This window comes from Grampus griseus (assembly GCF_964374135.1).
Source record: "Grampus griseus genome assembly, chromosome: 1".
In the NCBI taxonomy this organism is placed as follows: Eukaryota; Metazoa; Chordata; class Mammalia; order Artiodactyla; family Delphinidae; genus Grampus; species Grampus griseus.
Window position 1 is genome coordinate 27,568,658 of NC_139017.1, and position 20,231 is coordinate 27,588,888.

Genomic DNA, 20,231 nt, shown 5'->3' on the forward strand with positions numbered 1-20,231 from the left:
GCCTTTGTCTGGTTTTGGTATCTGGGTGATGGTGGCCTCATAAAATAAATTTGGAAGGGTTCCCTCCTCTTTCATTTTTTCAGAATAGTTTGAGAAGGATTGTTATGAGTTCTTCTTTGTTTGTTTGTTAGAATCCCCAGTGAAGCAGTTTGGTCCTGGATTTTTGTTTGACAGAATTTTAAAATTACACATTCTCTTTCACATCTAGTGATTGGTGTGTTCAAATGATCTGTTTCTTCTTGACTTAGTTTTGGCAGACTGTATATTTTTAGAGATGTACATTTCTTCTAGGTTGTCCAGTGTTTTGGCATACAGCTCTTCATAGTATTCTCTATGATTTTTTGTATCTCTGTGGTATTGGTTGTTGTTACATCTCTTTCATTTCTTATTTTCTTTATTTGGGTCCTCTCTCTTTTCTTCTTGGTGTGCTTGGCTAGAGGTTTTTCGATTTTATCTTTTCAAAATAAACAGCTCTTGGTTTTATTGATCTTTTCTGGGTTTTTTTTAATCTATTTTATTTATTCAATCTCTGATCTTATAATTTCTTGTCTTCTGCTGACTTTGGGTTTTGTTTGTTCTTCTTTTTCTAATTCTTTTAGGTGGTAGGTTAGGTTGTTTATTTGAGATTTTACTTGTTTCTTGAGGAAGGCCTGTATCCCTATGTACTTTTCTCTTAACACTGTTTTGCTGTATCCCATAGATTTTGTAAGGTTGTGTTATCAGTTTCATTTGCCTCGAAGTATTTTCTGATTCCTTTTTTGATTTCATCGTTGACTCATTGATTTTTAAGTAGCATGTTGTTTAGTCTCCCCATGTTTGTTCTTTTCACATTTTTCTTTCTGTGGTTGATTTCTGTTTTCATTCAGAATTTTGTACCTTTTGACCTCCATCATCCATTTTACGCACCTACTGCTTCTCGCTGTTCTCTGTGAGTTCACGCCTTTCTTTCTCTCCTTTCTTTCCCTTCCTTCCTTCCTTCCTTCCTTTCTTTCTTTCTTTTTCTTTCTTTCTTTCTTTCTTTCTTTCTTTCTTTCTTTCTTTCTTTCTTTCTTTCTTTCTTTCTTTCTTTCTTTCTCTTTCTTCTTTCTCTGTCTTCCTCCCTCCCTCCCTTTCTCTCTCTCTCTCTTTTTCTCTGTTTCTTTCTCCCTTCCTTCCTCCCTCCACATATAAGTGGAATCAAACAGTATTTGTCTTTCACTGACTTATTTCACTTAGCAAAATGCCCTCAAGTCCCTTCCATATTATTGCAAGTGGCAAGATTTACTTCTTTTTGTGGCTGAATAATATTCCACTGTGTGTATCACATTTTCTTCTTCCATTCATCCATTGATGGATACATGGATTTATAAATTGTTTCCATGTCTTGGCTATTGTATATAATGCTGCAACCTACAGGGAAGTGCAGCTTTCTTTTCACAATAGTGATTTTGTTTCCTTTGGACAAATACCCAGAAGTTTAGTTGCTGGATCAGATTGTAGTTTTAATTTTTTTGACAAACTTCCATACTGTTTTATATAGTGGCTACATCAGTTTACATTCTCACCTGCTGTGTACGGGGGTTTCTTTTCTCCACACCCTCGCCAACATTTATTTCTTGCCATTCTAACAGGTGTGAGGTGATAGCTCTATGTGGTTTGGATTTGCATTTCTGTGATGGTTAGTGATGTTCAGCACCTTTTCATGTACCTGTTGGCCATCTGTATGTTTTCTGTGGAAAATTGTTTATTCAGATCCTCTGACCATTTTTCAATCAGATTGTTTGGTTTTTTGCTATTAAGTTATATGCGTTCTTAATATTTTGGATATTAAACCCTTACCAGATATATGACTTGCAAATATTTTCTCTCATTTAGTAGGTTTTATTTTCATTTTGTTGATGGTTTCCTTTGCTATGCATAAGCCATTTATTGATTTTTCTTTATGATATCAAATTTAAAAAATTAATTGACACAACTGGTGTCAAGAAGCTTACCACCTATATTTTTTCTAGTAATTTCACGTTTTAGGTCTTACATTCAAGTTTTTAATCCATTTAGGGTTGATTTTTGTGTATGCTGTAAGAAGGTGGTCCAGTTTCATTCTTTTGCTTGTGGCTTCTTAGTTTTCCTAGCACCATTTATTGAAGAGAGTGTCCTTTCCCCATCATGTGTTCTTGGTTCCTTAGTTGTAAGTTAATTGACTGTATATGCATGGGTTTATTTTTGGGAACTCTGTTCTGTTCCATTGATATTTGTGTTTGTCTTTATGCCAATACAATGTCATTTTGACAAGTATAGTATTGCAATATAGTTTGAAATCAGGGAGCATGATGTCTCTAGCTTTGTTCTTTCTCAAGATTGCTTTGGCTATTTGGGGTCTTTGTTGTTACATACACATTTTAGGTTTTTTTGTTCTATTTCTGTAAAAAATGTCATTGGAATTTTGATAGGGATTGCACTGAATTATCAAAGCCTTGTAGTTTTAGGTGTACAGGTCTCCTACCTCCTTGTTTAACTTTGTTCTTTAGTATTTTAATTTCTCTAATGCTGTTATAAATGGTATTTTTTTATTAAAAACTTTTCTCTTTTTGAGACTTTGTTATTGGTGTATAGAAACCAATTAATTTTTGTATATTGATTTTGTATCCTGCAACTTTACTGCATTTGTTTATCAGTTCTACTACTCTTTAGGGTATTCTGTATATAAGATTATGCTTATGCAAATAGAGATGGTTTTACTTCTTCCTTTCTGATTTAGATTCCTTTTATTTTATTTTATTTTTTTATTGTCTAATTGCTCTGGCTAGGACATCCAATACAATGCTAAATAAAAGTGGTAGATTGGGCCTCCTATGTTGCTCCTGTTCTTAGAGGAAAAGCTTTCAGCTTTTTTCCACTGAGTGTGATGTTAGCTGTGAATTTGTCATATATGGCCTTTATTATGCTGAGATATGTTCCACCTATAGCCACTTTGTTGAGAGATTTTATCATAAATGGATGTTGAATTTTGTCAGATGCTTTTTCTTTATCTTTTGAAATGATCATATGATTTTTATCCTTCCTCTTGTTAATGGGGTGTATGACGTTGAATGATTTGCAGATGTTGAACCATCCTGGCATCTCTGGAATAAATCCCACTTGATTGTGGTGTATGATCCTTTTAATGTATTGTTGAATTCAGTTTTCTGATATCTTATTTAGGAGTCTTGCATCTATATTTATCAAAGATATTGGTCTGTAATTTTCTTTTTCTGTGGTGGTGTTGTGTGCTTTTTGGTATCCTGGTAACACTGGCCTAATAAAATGAGTTTAGAGTGTTTTGTCATCTTCTATATTCTTGAAGAGTTTCAGAAGAAGGACTGGTACTAATTTTTCTTTAAATGTTGATAGAATTTACCAGTGAGGCCATCTGATCCTGGGCTTTTATTTTTTGGGAGATTTGTGATTACTGATGCAAACGCCATGTTCATTATTCATCTGTTCAGACTTCCTATTACTTCATGATTCAGTCTTGGTAAGTTGTATGTTTCTAGGAATTTATCCATTTTTTCTGAGTTATCTAATTTGTTATCGTATAATTGTTCACTGACCCTTATGATCCTTTATATTTCTGTGGTATCAGTTTTGAATGTTCTCCCCTTTTGTTTATGATTTCATTTGAGTCATCTCTCCTCATTTCTTTTTTTTAAATTAATTTATTTTGTTTATTTTTGGCTGCATTGGGTCTTAGTTGCTTCATGTGGGCTTTCTCTAGTTGCAGCAAGCGGGAGCTACTCTTCGTTGCGGTGTGCGGGCTTCTCATTGCGTTGGCTTCTTTTGTTGCAGAGCACAGGCTCTAGGCATGCAGGCATCAGTAGTTGTAACACGCGGGCTCAGTAGTTGTCGTGCATGGGCTTAGTTGCTCCACAGCATGTGGGAACTTCCTGGACCAGGGCTTGAACCTGTGTTCCCTGCATTGTCAGGCGGATTCTTAACCACTGCGCCACGAGGAGAGCCCTCTCCTCTTTTCTTAATTTGTTTTGCTAAAGGTTTGTAAATTTTATCTTTTCAAAAAGCCAACTCTTAGTTTTGTTGATTTTTTTAAAAAGTGTCTTTCTAATCTTTGTTTCGTTCATTTCTGCTCTAATCTATATTATTTCCTTCCTTCTGTCAACTGTGGGCTTACTGTGTTCTTTTTCTAGATCCTTAAGGTGTAAAATTAGGTTCTTTATTTTAGATTTTTCTTTTTTCTTAAATGTAGGCATTTATCACTACCAACTTTCCTATTAGAATTTCTTTTTCTGCATTCCATAAATTTTGGTGCACTGTGTTTCCATTTCTTTTGTCTCAAGAATTTTTTGATTTCCCTTTTGATTTCTTTTTTGACTCATTGGTTCTTCAGAAGTGTTTTGCTTATTTTCTATATAATTGTGAGCTTTCCAGCTTCACTCCTGTTATTTTTAGTTTCATACTACAGTGGTTGGAAACTATAGTTGGTATAATTTTAATCTTCTGAAATTTGTTATGACTTGTTTTGTGATCTAACATATACTCCATCCCAGAGAATGTTGTGTGTGTACTTGAGAAGAATATGTATTGTGAAGCCGTTGGATGGAATCTTTTGTATATATCTGTTAGGTCCAATTGCTCTAAAGTGTAGTTCAATCCGTTATTGTCTTGTTGATTTTCTATATGGATGATCTTTCCATTGTTGAAAGTGGGGTACTGAAGTCCTTTACTATTATTTCATTGCTGTCTATTTCAGCCTTTATATTTGGTGACAATTGTTTAATATATTTTGATGCTCTCATATTGGGTGTGTATATATTTACAATTGTTATGTCCTCTTGATGAATCGATCCCTTTATCGTTATATAATGACCTTCCTTTTCTTTTACAACTTTTGACTTAAAGTCGAAATTGAACCTAAAGTTCAATTCTTACAACTTTCGACTTAAAGACTATTTGTCTGATAGAAGTATAGCTACTCCTTGTCTCTTTTGGTTTCCATTTACATGGAATATCCTCTTCCATCCCTTCCCTTTCATCATATGAGTTTCCTTAAAGCTTAAGTGAGTCTGTTTTAGGTAGCATGTAGTTGGGTTTTGTTTTTTTATCTACTCAGCAACTCTGTGTTTTTTAATTGGAGATGTTAAACCATTTATATTTTAAGGAATTACTGATGATGAAAGATTTACTATCACCATCTGGTTAATTGCTTTCTAATTATTTTATAGTTTCTTTTTTCTTTTCTTCCTCTCTTGCTTGCTTTTTTTGTGAATTGTTCATTTTATATAGTGGTATATTTGATTCTTCTTATCATTTGTGTATCAGAGTTCTTTGCTTTGTGATTACCCTGCTGTTCATAATACATTTTACAGTTATAGCAGTCTATTTTAAGTGATAACATTTTAACTTCAATTGATTTTAAACGTCCTACACATTTACTTCCCCCCCCAACATTTTATGTTATTGATGTCCCAATTTATATTTTTTATATTCTGTGTCCATTAACAAAATATTGTAGCTATAATTATTTTTGATGCTTTGTCTTTTAACCTGTATGCTAGAGATCAAAGTGACTTACACACTGCCACTGCAGTTTTAGAGTGTTTCAGATTTGTATAATTATCTTTACCAGTGAATTTTATATATGTTTTTATGTTACTGATTAATATCTTTTCATTTCAGCTTGAAGAACTCCCTTTAACATTTTATGTAAATCTGTCTACTGATAAATTTCCTCAACATTTGTTTTTCTGGGGAAGTCTTTATCTTTCCTTAATTTTCAAAGGACAGGGTTGCTGGGTAAAGTGTTCTAAGTTGATAGTTCTTTTTTTCTTTGAGCACTTTGAATATATCATCTCACTGTCTCCTGGCCTGCAAGATTTCTGTTGAAAAATATGCTGATAGCTTTATTGGAGTTTCTTTGTATGTGATGAATACATTTTCTCTTGCGGCTTTCAAAATTCTCTCTTTGTCTTATATTTTTTGAGAGCTTGTTTGCAGTGTATCTTGTTAAAGATCTCTTTTGGTTGAATCTGTTTGGAGAGCTTTGGGCTTTGTGTACCTGGGTGTCCATATCTCTCTCCAGCTTAGAGAAGTTTTAAGCCCTTATTTCTTTAAATATATTTTGTGTTCCTTTGTCCCTTCCTTTTCTGGATTTCTATAATTTGAATATTGTCTCATTTTGTGGTATCCCATAAGTCACAAAGGCTTTCTTTACTCTTTCATTCTTACATCTTTTTCTTTGACTGGAAAATGTCAAGGGATCTGTGTTCAAGTTCACACATTGTTTTTTTTGCCTTATTGAGCCTACTGTTGAATTTCTCTATTTCACTTTTCATTTCAATCTTTGTATTCTCCAGCTCTGGAATTTCTGATTGGTTCTTTTTTTTTTTATCATTTCTACTAGTTTGTCAAACTTCTTGTTTTGTTCATGTATTGTTCTTCTGAGTTCATTTAGCTGTCTCTCTGTGTTCACTTGAATCTTGCTAAGCTTCCTTAAACACTTTGAATTCTTTTTCATGTAACTCAAATCCATTTCTTTGGTGTCAGGTATTGGAAAATTCTTTTGTACCTTTGGTGATGTCATGTTTTCTTGCTTCTTCATGTTTCTAATGTCTTTGAGTTGATAATCATGCATTCAAGGGAGCAGTTGCCTTTTTCAGCTTTTTAAGACTAGCTTCACTGGGGAAAGATTATCACCTAAAGATGACTGTGAATATGCCAGCTGGGTAGGGTGCAGTGTCTCTGGTTCCAGGGAGGGCACACTAAAGTCCTTTCCATGCAGCTCTGTCAGCTGAGATCAACATCAGCATAGATTGTGACATCTTCTTTTAGAAGATGTGGGTGGCAGTGGTGGCAAAAGCTGCAGGGATCCTACTATTCTTTTCTGCCTGTCAAAATTCTAGCCAAGGGAATCCCTCTTGATGGCAGGGCTGGTGTGCTGACACTTGGGGCATCAGTGGAGCTGGTATTCTGGCACCTGGTGCGCACAGAGCTAACACAACACCTGAGTCGTGGGGTCACAAGTACACTTACAGTGGCAGTGGCACTGGTTTCTGAGGTGCAGGCACGTGAAGACTTCCCATGGAACTGGGGTCTGGGTTCCTGTGAATCACCACAGTGACTCAGGCCCTGGGGTAAAGGGGAATGCAGTAGCAGCAGGATTCCTGGGATGACAGGGTTCAGCAGTGGCTTGGGACCCAGAGCCAGAGTACAGTAGTGTACTTCTTATAGATGGTTGGTCAAATACCTGACTCTGGCCTCAGGGTTCAGTTTTACAGCAGCAGCATCTTGGCCTCAGCAATGGTAAGTCATAACCGTGGCCTAGGACCCACGGGGCAGTTGAACAGTAACAGATTGGCCCCAGTGATATTGGGTCATAGCAGCAACTTAGAACTCTGGGGGCGGTTGCAGAGCTCCAACAGCACAATCTACTGATGGACAGGTCAAAGCCCTGACTTTCAACCCGGGTGGCAGGGTATAGAGCAGATGTAGCACCACCTGCCCCAGTTATGGTGGGTCACAGCTCTGACTTGGAACCCCAAGGACGGTGTGCTGAGCAGCAGCATGTGGCCCTGTAACGGCAGGTCAAATGGTGACAGAAACCCAGGGACAGGGAACAGAGTTGCAGCAGCGCAGCCTGATGATGACAGATCAAAGCCACAATTTAGGACCCAGGGGTGGTTGCAGAACAGTGGCAACATTGCTTGGTAATGGCCCATTAAAGATGTGTGTCGGGACCCTAGGGGCAGGGTGCAGAGCAGCAGCAGGGTGGCTCCTTATGACAGGTCAAAGTCCTGTCTTAGGACCCAGGGGTAGGGTGCAGAGCAGTGGTATTGCAGCCCAAGTTATGACTGGTCAAAGCTACAACTTGGGACCCAGTGGCAGAGTACAGAGCAGTGGCACAGCCCCATTTACGGCAGGTCAAAGCTGCAACTGGATCCTGGGAGTGGAACACAAGCAGAGCAGCCATGGCCCTGGTTGTGGCATGGTAGAGCCCTAAGGTGGGACATGGAAGGCAGGAGACAGAGTAGTAGCCCTTGTATGGCAGGTCAAAGCCCTGGTTAGGACTCAGTGGTAGGGCTCAGAGCAGCAGCAGCTTGGCTTTGTGGATGGCTAGATTTTGTGGCATCCTGAGATCCAGGGAGCCAGACACAGCAGCAACTAGGGTCCCTGAGGCCAGGTGTCATCCGCAGCAACAGCTCCTGCCCCAGAGAGGAGCTGCAGTGGTGTGGACTTTCGGTAGCTCTGTTAGCTGAGTTCAGTCAGTGTTGGTGAAGAGTGTGGGAATCCTCAGTAGTGAAAGCTGCAAACAGCCATGGCAGTGAAGCTTGTTGTAGTTCTCTTGCTCTTATTTTCCCCATAGGGGGAAATCCCTCTGAGGCCATCTTTTCTGGTGCCTAACTGCTCTGGTCTAGAGGATGGGATGTCACAGGTAAAATGCTTCCTATGCTTTTCTGGCAGCCATCCTCGTTTTTAAAAACTCTACAGGGTTTATGCTGCTTCATTGCTTTCTTCTGATTTCATTGTAGTCCAGAGCTTTTCAAAAGCTGTTTTCATCAGTTTGTAGTTGCTTGTTGTTTTTGTAGGACAACCTAATATTGGGACCTCCTAGCCCTCCATCTTGTTGACGTCACTCCTAACAAGTTCTATTTCTGGTGCTAAATGTCAGTGATCCCTAAGACCACTCTCAGGCTTAATATTTCATTAGGAATCACGGATCCAGGAAAGCTGATATACTAGTGGTTATGGCTTATTGCAGTGATAACATACAGATTAAAATCAACAAAAGGAAAGTCATATGGGACAAAGTCCAGGAGAAACCTTTCAGGTGTCCTCTCCCAGCAAAGTCACATGGATGCACTTAATTCCCCCAGTAACAATGTGTGACAACATGTGCAAAGCGTTGTCAACCCAGGAAACTCACCCAAGCCTTGGTTTCCCGGATTTTTATTTTAAGTGAGTCATGTAGGCAAGCAGCACCTGTGTGGTTTCCCTAGCCACCCTGAGCAAAATCAGGCACACAGCATTCATCGTTCTTCCTGTTGTTTGCATGAACTGTCTAGTCAGACTGGTGTCATGTGGCCCAAGATCTCTGGCATGCAAAAATGCTCTTACCAGGTAGAATATTCCAAGGGATCAGAGCTTATTTCCCAGGAGCTGGCCAAGGGACCGTCCTGAGGATTGACTTACCTTGTGAGTGTACAGGGTTTGAGCAATCCAGGCCTTCTGAATTCATTCTTTCCTACACATACACCTATTAAAATATCAAACCAGTGCTTTGACTTGACTGCTGACACTTCTCTTTCCTTGGCTTTTAAGTTATTAAGTGCTGGCCCCTAACCAGAAAGTCTTATCATCTGCCAGCTTCTTTGATCCATTCTTTCAGATTCTCATGAACCTCTGTATTATCTATTGTGCAAATGATTGTGGTTTACTGTAGAAAGCAGATAATGAATGTATTTGCTTTGATCTGCTGCATCTTCATCATCTGTCATTGTGCTATCGGAGGTATGATTTCATTGATTTGTGTTCTGGATTTGCTTCTTGCAGTCGTGAAGATTCTATCATTCTTTCCTAGGGTTATCATTCACTATTTACTGATTCATTCATTCTTTCTTTCAACAAATATAAATTGAACACCTAATTATTTACTAGTTACTGCCCTAGGCAATGGGAATATGTGAATGAATAAGACTGACCAAAATTCCTCCCCTTTGGAAATTACATTTTAGTCAGGAAACGGACACATGACAAATGAGTAACTCGTAGTATGTAAGAAATTAATACATACCATGGAGAAAAATTAAGTAGGGTAGGGAAACAAGGAATAGTAGTGTTTGTGATTTTTGTGGGTTTTGTAGTTTTAAATAGAATGATCACAGAAGACCTCACTGAGAAAGTGAAATTTCAGTGAACATTGGAAGGAAATGAGGAAGCAAGGTATTTGGGAGGAAGACTTCAGGTATTTGGGAGGAAGACTTCAGGTATTTGGGAGGAAGAATATTCCAGACAGAGGAAATCACAATCAAAAAAGCACTGAGGAAGGAGCATATTTTTAAAATAGCTAGGAATCTAGTCTAGCATGGCTTGTGTAGAGTAAAAGTAGTGAAGGGTTGTTTAGGGTAGTGGTAGATGTTGTAAGGATATTGGTTTTTACTCAGTGTAGTGAGAAGCCATTGGAAGTTTTTAAGCAGTATAGTAACATGATATAATTTTCATTTTAATATCATCACTTTGGCTGCAGTGTTGAGAATAGACTGTGGGTTGGAAGCAGGGAGTTTGTTAGGAGTTAATGGCAGATAATCCAGATAATTGATATAGCGGCTTACATTAGGGTATTAGCAGTGGAGGTGGTAAGACGTAATCAATCCGGGGTATATTTTGATGAAGAGCCATCAGGATTGCCTGACAGATTGAATGTAGGGTATGAGAGAAAGTAAGGAGTTGAGGATCATTGCCAGGTTTTTGGCCTGAGCAACTGGAAGGATGCTGTTGCCATTTGCAGCAATGGGGATGATTTTTTTTCTGTGGAGAAACAGGCCTTTTCATGGGAGATTAGAAATTAGGTTTTGGACATGTCAAATTTGATATTTCTGTTAGACACCCAAGTTAAAGGCATCTATTAGACATCCATGTCAAATAAGCATTTCTGGAGTTTAGGGAAGAAGCCTGCATTTGAGACACAAATGTGGAAGTCCATGATCACCATATAGACTGTATTTAGGGTCATAGTCTGAATGAAGTCACCAAGGGAATGAGTGTATCTATGAAGGTAAGAGGTTAATGACCTCTATTCTGAGTAGGAAGTAGGATGAAACTGTGGGAGTGAGGTTGAGATAAAGAAAGACAACTTTATGAAAATCTCCTGGACTTAATGAAAGTCAGATAGACCTCGGTGCCAATCTCAGCTCAGTAGTTTAACTAGGTAAGGTAACCTTGTGGGGTTGTGTGTACATTTTATCATACATACTAGGCCTGGTAGGAGGCCTGGGAAAGTTTTGAAACATTCATACTGAGGAATGGAAGAATGACCTTGGTAGGGATGAGTTAAAGAATCCTAAGAAGATTCAGCTGAGATTAGAGAGGGCATTATACTGGTGCTAGTCAGTATGTTTGTGATTTTATTCCCCTTGAGATGTGGAATATATCAGTAAAAGTGAGAAAGTAGAGATTGATGTATTCCAATACTGGGAATTGGAAGAGGCAGAAGGAAAGAAGGGAATGTAGTGAAGGGCAATATAGACAAGCAGCATGTTCTACAATTTAAGAAGGACTAGGTGCTGAAGATTATGTCATGACTGAAGTCAAAGAAGTTCATGTAGCCCTCCATCCAAGTAACATTGGTTTGGCCAAAAAGTTTGTTTGGGTTTTTCGGTAACATCATATGAAAAACCCAAGCAGACTTTTTGGCCAGCCTGATATTTGGAACAAGAGCATCAAGAATAAAGTATTAGGGCTTCCCTGGTGGCACAGCGGTTGAGAGTCCGCCTGCCGATGCAGGGGACACGGGTTCGTGCCCCGGTCTGGGAAGATCCCACATGCCGCGGAGCGGCTGGGGCCTGTGAGCCATGGCCGCTGAGCCTGCGCGTCCGGAGCCTGTGCTCCGCAACGGGAGAGGCCACAGCAGTGAGAGGCCTGCATACCACAAAAAAAAATAAAAAAATAAGTATCAAATAACAATATTTGATAAAGGTGATATAATATTCATAGACAACAGGGAACAACTGTGCTTTCATTTTTTCCATCAAGATGAAAAAGATCCTCAAAAAAGGTAATAGCAATAGAAATGAAGGAACGGTGAGGAGAAAGTGTGAGAGCTGGAGAGTGGAAGTATTAGAAGTCTGCATCTGGGCCATTGCTCAAGTTTTCCAAAGAGGGGGAAGTTACAACCCCAAAATTTAGAGCTTAATAAGTATGACATCTTTGCTACAGAAGAAAAATGTATAGATTGCTGACATACGGCTTGTCAAAACAGAACAAGTAAATAATGATCACTTGTAGTCATTGTGGTTTAATTAAGAATAAAGGTGCCAAGGTAAAAACTTCTCCCCTCTTCTCTCTGCTTCCACACCTGCTACATCTCCTCCTCTGAGTGTCATTTATAGCTCTGGATAAAAAAAAAAAAAAAAAAGATGCTTTAGATATGATGTATCTTGAGTTCAACCAGCTTCTGATAAAAGTCAGTCATTATAGTCTTGTCAAAATGGAGAAAATAATGTGAACAGAGTTAAAGTACCTAGTTAAGTTGGTACCAGGCTTTTTGAAGATGGGAGACAGTGTGGTGAAGTGGAAATGACCATTGATGTTGGACTTAGATGGGATCAATATTGACCTTTTCACCTGCAACTTGAGCAGTTTAACTTTTGTGAACCTTGATTGCCTCATATAAAATGGGAATAGTCAAACCAAACCTGCTCAGTTACTACAAGGATTAAAGGAGATGACACCCTTTGTCCTCAGTAATAGAGATGTTCTTTTCTTCTGTTTCTCTGTCGTCATTTACTCCTTGTGCCTCCTCCAAAAACAACCCCTAACTACCACAACACAGTAAGTGCGGCAAATGAAAGGAGAATTTTAAACTCTGTGTAGTAGAGGACAGTGCTAAATTAGAGACAATTGAGAAAATAAATATGAGGAAGACTATTCTGCCTCATGTTTGCAAGAAATAAAATTCCATTCTCTGTAAACTTCTTTCTATGAAAGAAATTAGATTTTAAAATTCATTGTTTAGTATTTTACCATGGATGAATATCCATGAAACTATATTTCAAAAGCTTTTTCATGAAAACATTATACTTACATTATATACCGAAGCACTCTTCATTTGTAATCATGATCAACAAATGGATTTTTAAAAAAGCATCATATTGTTTTAGCCACTAAGCTTTATCACTGTTATTTATAACTTTTTGTTTTGACATATTGCTTTTAACTGTAATTAAAAATTATTGACATCTGTGTTTACTTTTTAGCTTGTGCATACCTTATCTTCATAGCAGAAACTAATTAGTATGTGAAATATTGTACCATTAAATTTGCATTAAGGGGGAAATTCTAATTTGATCAGATGTAAAAATATGGTAGAAAATACATTTTAATACATGAAAGATATGTACATGGTATTAATTCTGGTATCATTCTTACAACAAAGAAATATTGTTTTTAGCTTTTGCCTACCTACATCTTTACTTGGCTCCTTTAATGTGATTAGGCAGATCATAGAATTTAGAAAAAATATAATCTTTCATGAAACTTACGAAGTGATTTAGAAAAACAACTGTTACATATAATGAATTTGTTTCAACAAAATAGAATGAAATATCTGCCAGAAATATTTTCTGAAGTACTAGAATATCTTTTCTGGTTTCATACTTACCTTTCTTTAAGTCTTTTCCTAGTTCACTGCCTCAAATCCCTTAAAATCCTGAAGTATAATAGGAAAATGTTATGTCTTCTGTGAATCTCTTTCTGACTGCATATAAAGAAATATTTCTTCTGCTTTACCCTCTTGTTGGAAGCATATAGCTGTTAGTTTTTTACTATTAATTTTATATCTCAAAAATACTCCAAACATTTTTTCTTGTTCCTGCTGTTCCTGTCATCCAGGCCATCCTCATTTCACTCTTGTACTGCAGTTGTCTCCTGATTGATCCCTCCTGTTTTTGCTGTCCTTCTCAGAGGAGGCTGAGCAAACTCAAAAACAGAAATCAGCTGTGGGCCTCTGATCCTCCATCGCCTACACCATCACATTACCCAACCTATGATCTTCCAGTAGCATTGATTTTCCTTCATTATCCCATTTACTATAGTAGATACCCCAGTTTTCCCTTAAGAAAATCAGATCACTTATCAGAATTCGTAATTATTTCTTAAATTGGATATTTACAAATTTGTTATGTCTTGTCCACTAGCATGTGAACTCCATGAGCAAAAGAATCATATCTTTTTTTTAAACCACTTTATGCTTGCACTGTCTTAACATTAAGTAAATGCATATCGAGGATTTGGTTTTTTAATCATTGAATTCAGTTCTATATCTCAAAATAGCCACTGTATAATCCTTAATCTTGTATTTTACATTCATTATATGATTCTCATAAACTGCAGTATCCACTTCTCTTTTTTATTTTTTCCATTAATACTGACCACCGTCTGACTAACTGGAATGAAAGCTCCATGAGGGCAGGACTTTGGTCTGTGTTGTTCAGTTGCCCTGTCTTCAATGGGTAGAACAATACCCAGAATATATTTGTTTCATATCTATTGAAGGAATAAATGATTGAATGAGTGAAGTCCCACACATTTGACATCTTGGAATTCATTCCTATGATAAATAGCTAAGTTCAACAAATATTAATAAGTACCTACTGTATGTTAATCATTATGCTAGGCACTGTGGGCACAGAACTTAGTTATGGTGTCATTTCTGCTTATTTATTTTGTATTAAGATATTTGGTATTACTTTAATTAATTTAGAAGTTATAGTATGATATGACAGGGACTTTCATACTGTTTGAGCACTTAATTCTGGTTCTTATTAAACAAATAAGACTGGAATGCTTTCTTACCCATACTTTATTTCACTGGTTTTAAATACTATGTCATTACACTTTACTTTCTGTTCAGACAGAATTGGTCTCTCCCTCTTGGAATGGGTTTTGGATTTTAGCATCTTTGATCAGTCTATTGCTCATTTATCTGCTAAGTCTAACTAAGGTCAGATGCTTTTATAAAAATAATAAATATAATGCAGTGTCCTAATGTTCCCTTGTCTTACTTATAACCTAACTGTGATTTGCCAGCAATATTAAGAAATTGATCCAGTAAGGGCCTTGTTCAGGATCTTGGCAGCAGCAGAGACCAGAGATGCTGTGTTAGTTTCAGCAGTTGTCTTCCTTTCCTTTCATTCTTTAAGATAGTGTTATTTTTAAAATATGAAACATTTTTCCAGTTCTCCATATGTTGAGGAAATCTTTCCTAGTTCACTTTTGATGTCAAGATGAAATTTATGTACAAGATTGGGGAAATACACTCTTAGTGTATTTTTGGTTTGAAATATATGCAGATTTAAAAAGTGTCACCTAGAATAGGCTGTGACCTTTTTTTTTAAAAAAAAAGAAGCATGCTAAAAAAGCCACAAGCAAAAATATACAGCTTTTATACTCTGTTTTTATTTCTAAAATGTATAATTTAGAATTAAATCTCTTTTTTTTAAGAATTAAATCTTATACAGGTACTGTGTCCCCCTTTTCAATAACTGATTTTTCTTTTAGGTAGAAGACTTGCAACAAATTCTATGATCTTTAATGAAATATATCCTTTAAATCCCCCTGAATACAATGTAATACAGACATGGAAATATTAACTACTCCATGCCTAGCTGTTAACTTATAAGGCATTCTCTTCAAGGGGAAAGGCTTACTATTTCATTTTCTGTGTCCCTGATAATTTTTGCTGATTATTATATCATTATTGCTATACTTTAAGTATGACTGAATTTATATGAGTTTATACATTATAGCCATCTGATTTAAATCACTAATTTGATTTTTTTTTTTGGTGGAAGAGAAGCTTAGCAATAAAGGGAGCATGTGTTTTAAAATCTTTTTCTGTGTCTGTGTTTACCTCTTCTGGTCTTAGAGAAATAGCAAAATTTTTATATTATTTGTGCTCAGAACATATATTAAAGGTTTGCCTTTTTCTTTTGTAGGATGAAGTGGCACACACTTTAACTGAAAGCAGAGTATTAAAGAACACTAGACATCCCTTTTTAACAGTAAGTGCTTAGAGGAAAGATGTTATAACATTTTATATTTAAGGGAGTTTTATTATAGAATCTAAGCTATGAAAAATTACATTTTAAATAACATTTATTTAGGTATGACATTTTCTTTGTAGATAAGTCAGTTTGGGGGAAATTATTAGAATGTATGGATTAAGTTTACAATATGCATGCATTTGTAGTCCTCTCGTTATATACCCATGAGTTTTTTGAGATTTCTTTTTCTTCCCATAACTTTCACTGCCTTAAAAAAAATAGAGCAAATACATTTAAAAATAAATTTAAAGATAGCATTTAAGTTTAAAATAGGATAAGTCATGGTACATTTTCTTCATTAGATAAAGTATAAACTGTGACTTAAATACATATAACTTAGTTATTTTGAAACAGACTGATTTTTTTTTTAGTCCCGTTTAGATTGCTTGTAATAGAGGCATAATTTGCAAAGTTTCTGTGTGTTCCTGGTTCCAATGAAGTGTATTAAGATTAAAAATCACAGACTTTCAGGGCTCCCCTGGTGGCGCAGTGGTTGAGAGTCTGCCTGCCGATGCAGGGGACACGGGTTCATGCCCCGGTCCAGGAAGATCCCACAGGCCGCAGAGCGGCTGGGCCCGTGAGCCATGGCCGCTGAGCCTGCGCGTCCGGAGGCTGTGCTCCGCAACGGGAGAGGCCACAACAGTGAGAGGCCCGCGTACCGCAAAAAAATTAAAAAAAAAAAATAACAGACTTTCAAAAGGAGAAACTTTTAAAGATTTAGGATCATTTAGTAGGTTTTTTCAGAGGTATCACCAGATACATAGACCTACTTTGTTACATTGTTGTGTGTTTATTTTTCAAAGTATTAAGATAGTTGGCTCTAAAGTTTTAATATCTTTATAACCTATAAGATTATCTGAAACAACTCTATTGGATTGGGTCATGTAATGCGACCTCTATGCAAGAAGTGATACTGAAACTATATTAGAAACCCAAGTATAACCACTATAACTGTACTCCTAAGACTTTCCCTGAAGTAATTTGTAGGCCTTACTTTTAAGGTCTCATGGATAAGAACTTTAGGGACCAATACAGTTTCAAGTAGATGACATAGTAGATTGAGAAGTGCTCATAACAATTACTAAGTTTATTTTTAATAAAAATCATAATTCTAATTTTCCCCAAATAATACTCATTGCTGATCTTCACAAAATTTGTTTTATATTTCTCATAAACTTTTACTTAAGCATTCTTAAGGGAATAAATACACTCTTAAGGAACAAAAACAATTCATTTTATCAATCATGCTTACTGTTTCTAAGTATTCTCTTTTTGACACCGTTGTAAGAATGTAGGATTATAATATAACATTTTTTCTTTTTCATTTCAAGTCCTTGAAATATTCCTTCCAGACAAAAGACCGTTTGTGTTTTGTGATGGAATATGTTAATGGGGGAGAGGTGAGTCAAGAAGTATAACCAGCACTTGCATTTGCATGGTAGTATTGTTATTTTTTAAAACTTATTTACAATACAAGTTATAATGTAATAGTTCTCTACTTCTTGATAGGGATTTGTATAGCTCTTTCTACTATTTTAGTAAATGGGAGCTGAATAATTTTCTAATGAAATATAAGGATCATTTATTTTTTACAATGACTTCTATGTATAGGAACGTTTAATCATACTCTTTTTTCTAAATTTTTTAAATGCAAAAAAATGTTACTACAGATATGATTTTTAAAATCATAGTTTTTAATTTTGAAAACCAGAAATAGAGGGTTTATGATGCTTTACATAGTTCTTCCTAAAGATTTGTGAAACTTATGAAAAATTATTTTGTGCATTTTAAACTCTGTTTAACAATAGGCCATAGGCACATTGTGGTTGAGTTCTGCCTTCTTCTACATAGTAGTTAGAGTAACTTTGACTGTATGTAAGGGATTTTTAAGGAATTTTGTAGTTTTGAAGGGAAATTCAATCATTTTAGTAGTATATTTCACCTATTGCTTTATTCTTTATCCTTTCTCCTCCCTATATTTGATCAAAATCAATGTGGAGGAAAAATGTAATTAACTGCACTAGTTAACTGGAAATATTTCACATTGTGAGTGTTCTGAAATAAGTTTAATTATTAAATAAGGGCTTGTATCTCACAGACCTTAAAATAGTCTTATTATCTGAAAGGAGGGAAGGAAGAGAGGGAAGGAGGAATGGAAGAAAAGAGAGGGTGAGGGAGGGAGGAAAAGAAAGAAACAAAGAAGGGAGGGAAAGAGAGGGAGGGAGGGAGGAAGGAAGGAGGGAAGGAAGGAAGAAGAAAATATCCCTTATACAATATTTTCCCCTATAGAATTATCAGACTTATAGGAATTAGTCCATTGCAAAAAATTCATTCGTTCATTTGGTAAACACATTTTGAGTGCCTTGGCAGTGTGAGTTTATCCAAATGTGTTAAGAATTTATAATTTATCTTATAACTGTATTACAAATTAGAATATATAGTGAAAGAGCTTTAAATTTATCTTATAAGTGTATTATTATATAGTGAAAGACCTAAGTGTTAATAAATTCATAAAAGAAAATGTGTTATGGATGATCTAGTATTTAGGGTAGGCTTAATGAGATTTCATCAGGGGAACTGATTTGAGAGGATATTTCAGGCAGAGAGGATGATATGAGCAGAATCACTGGTAGGCAAGCACAGAGGAAGAAGTTGAGTAGTTAGATTATAATAGCCCAGGCATGGGACTTCTCTGCTGGTGCAGTGGTTAAGAATCCGCCTGCCAGCGTAGGGGACACGGGTTCAAACCCTGTTCCGGGAAGATCCCACATGCCGCAGAGCAACTAAGCCCGTGCACCACAACTACTGAGCCCTCATGCCACAGCTATTGAAGCTTACGCGCTTAGAGCCCGTGCACTGCAACAGGAGAAGTCACCGCAATAAGAAGCATGTGCACCACAACGAAGAGTAGCCCTGGCTTGCAACAACTAGAGAAAGCCCACGTGCAGCAGCAAAGACCCAACACAGCCAAAAATAAATAAATAAAATTAATACATTTATTTTAAAAAAAGACATATCAAAAGTGACTTTTGGTTGGGATCAGGAAAATTAATATATACAGTGAGTTTATGAAGAATGTGTTAAGGGTAAAATTATAAATTTGGGTTTGGAAAGCTTTTTCCTAAGGTTCTAAGAAAAACATATGTGGAGATATCACAGAGAATAAATAAAGGGTCAGAATATGGATACAGATTTGGGAGCCATTCCCATAAAGACTGTAACTTAAGTTATGGAAGTGGATATTTCCTATTTTGTGGGAAATGAAATTGGTGAAACTTCTATGTTAGTATCTATCAAAATTAAAAGAGCACGTATTCTGGGACCCAGCAATTTCATTTCCAGGAATTTATCCTACAAACATACTCACAAATATACCACAGAATAATATATGGATAAATATATTCATTGCACTATTGTATATTGTAGTACCTTAAATGAGCATTCAGTAAGGAGACTGCTTAATCAGTGTTACATCCACGCAGTGAAATACTTTATATCCATTAAAAAGAATGAGGTAGCCCAATATGGGCTGAGACAAGGCAATTTCTAAGATATGTTATGAAATAAGAAAAACAAGGTGCAGACGGAATATAAAGTATGCTTCTATTGTGTTAAAGTAAGACCATATATATGTGTATACATTGAGTATCTCTGAAATTATGTACTGGACATTATTGCTTACCTTTGGGAAGGCAAGCTGAGTCACTGGGGAAAAGATGGGAGGACAACTTATTTTTCACTTATTTATTCTTGTGCAGCTTTTGTATTTTGTGTATTAAAATTGAAGGAAGGAAGATAGGCAGGCAGATGGATGGAGGGATGGATGGATGGATGACCAGGGGAGACAATATTACGTAGGGAAATGATAAACTGCAGGCAAAATCTTGGAGAAGCACTCTTAAATTGCAGAAGTACTCTTAGACAGTATCATGTGTTTGCATCTATTACAAAAATTAGCACATTGTTTTATAATTATGTATTTACTTGTCTATCTTTCCTACTAGACTCAGAGCTCCCTAAGGGACTTACTGGTATAACTCTGGCACCTTCAAATATTTATTGGATGTTTTGAATGAGTAAATAAGTGAATAGATGAACAGATTCCCTTAGGGAACAGGGATGAAAGAAGTTAGCAAAAGTGGTAAACTAGGAACTGCTGAGAAATAGGAAGAAAAATAGAAAGTAATATGGTATATAGTTTACTTTAGAAAAAAAGCTGAAAATGTTTTTTCAGGAGGAAGTATCTTTGAGTGTATTTATAAAGTACATATTTATTATGAGCAGGGCACGCTGGTAGATACTATGGGGCATACAAATCTCAATTAAACATAACTTTTACCCTCAAAGAGTTTATGATCTAGTGGGGAAGATTAGGTACAAAATTTATACTAAGTGTAAAGTGATAATTATCACTTTTATCAGAAGCATAGATTAAGGACCATG

The 20,231-nt window shown here is 36.4% G+C and overlaps 1 protein-coding gene across 2 annotated transcripts in view; it reads left to right on the forward strand.

Moving 5' to 3' along the window:
- The window catches only part of AKT3 (AKT serine/threonine kinase 3), a 396,602-nt gene that overhangs the window by 242,979 nt on the left and 133,392 nt on the right, over positions 1-20,231 (forward strand). For both annotated transcript variants that reach the window (XM_082663744.1, XM_082663743.1), the window contains exons 7-8: positions 15,681-15,746; positions 17,120-17,188. In XM_082663744.1, the coding sequence (XP_082519870.1) occupies positions 15,681-15,746; positions 17,120-17,188 (135 nt within the window). The remainder of the gene's footprint in view (positions 1-15,680; positions 15,747-17,119; positions 17,189-20,231) is intronic.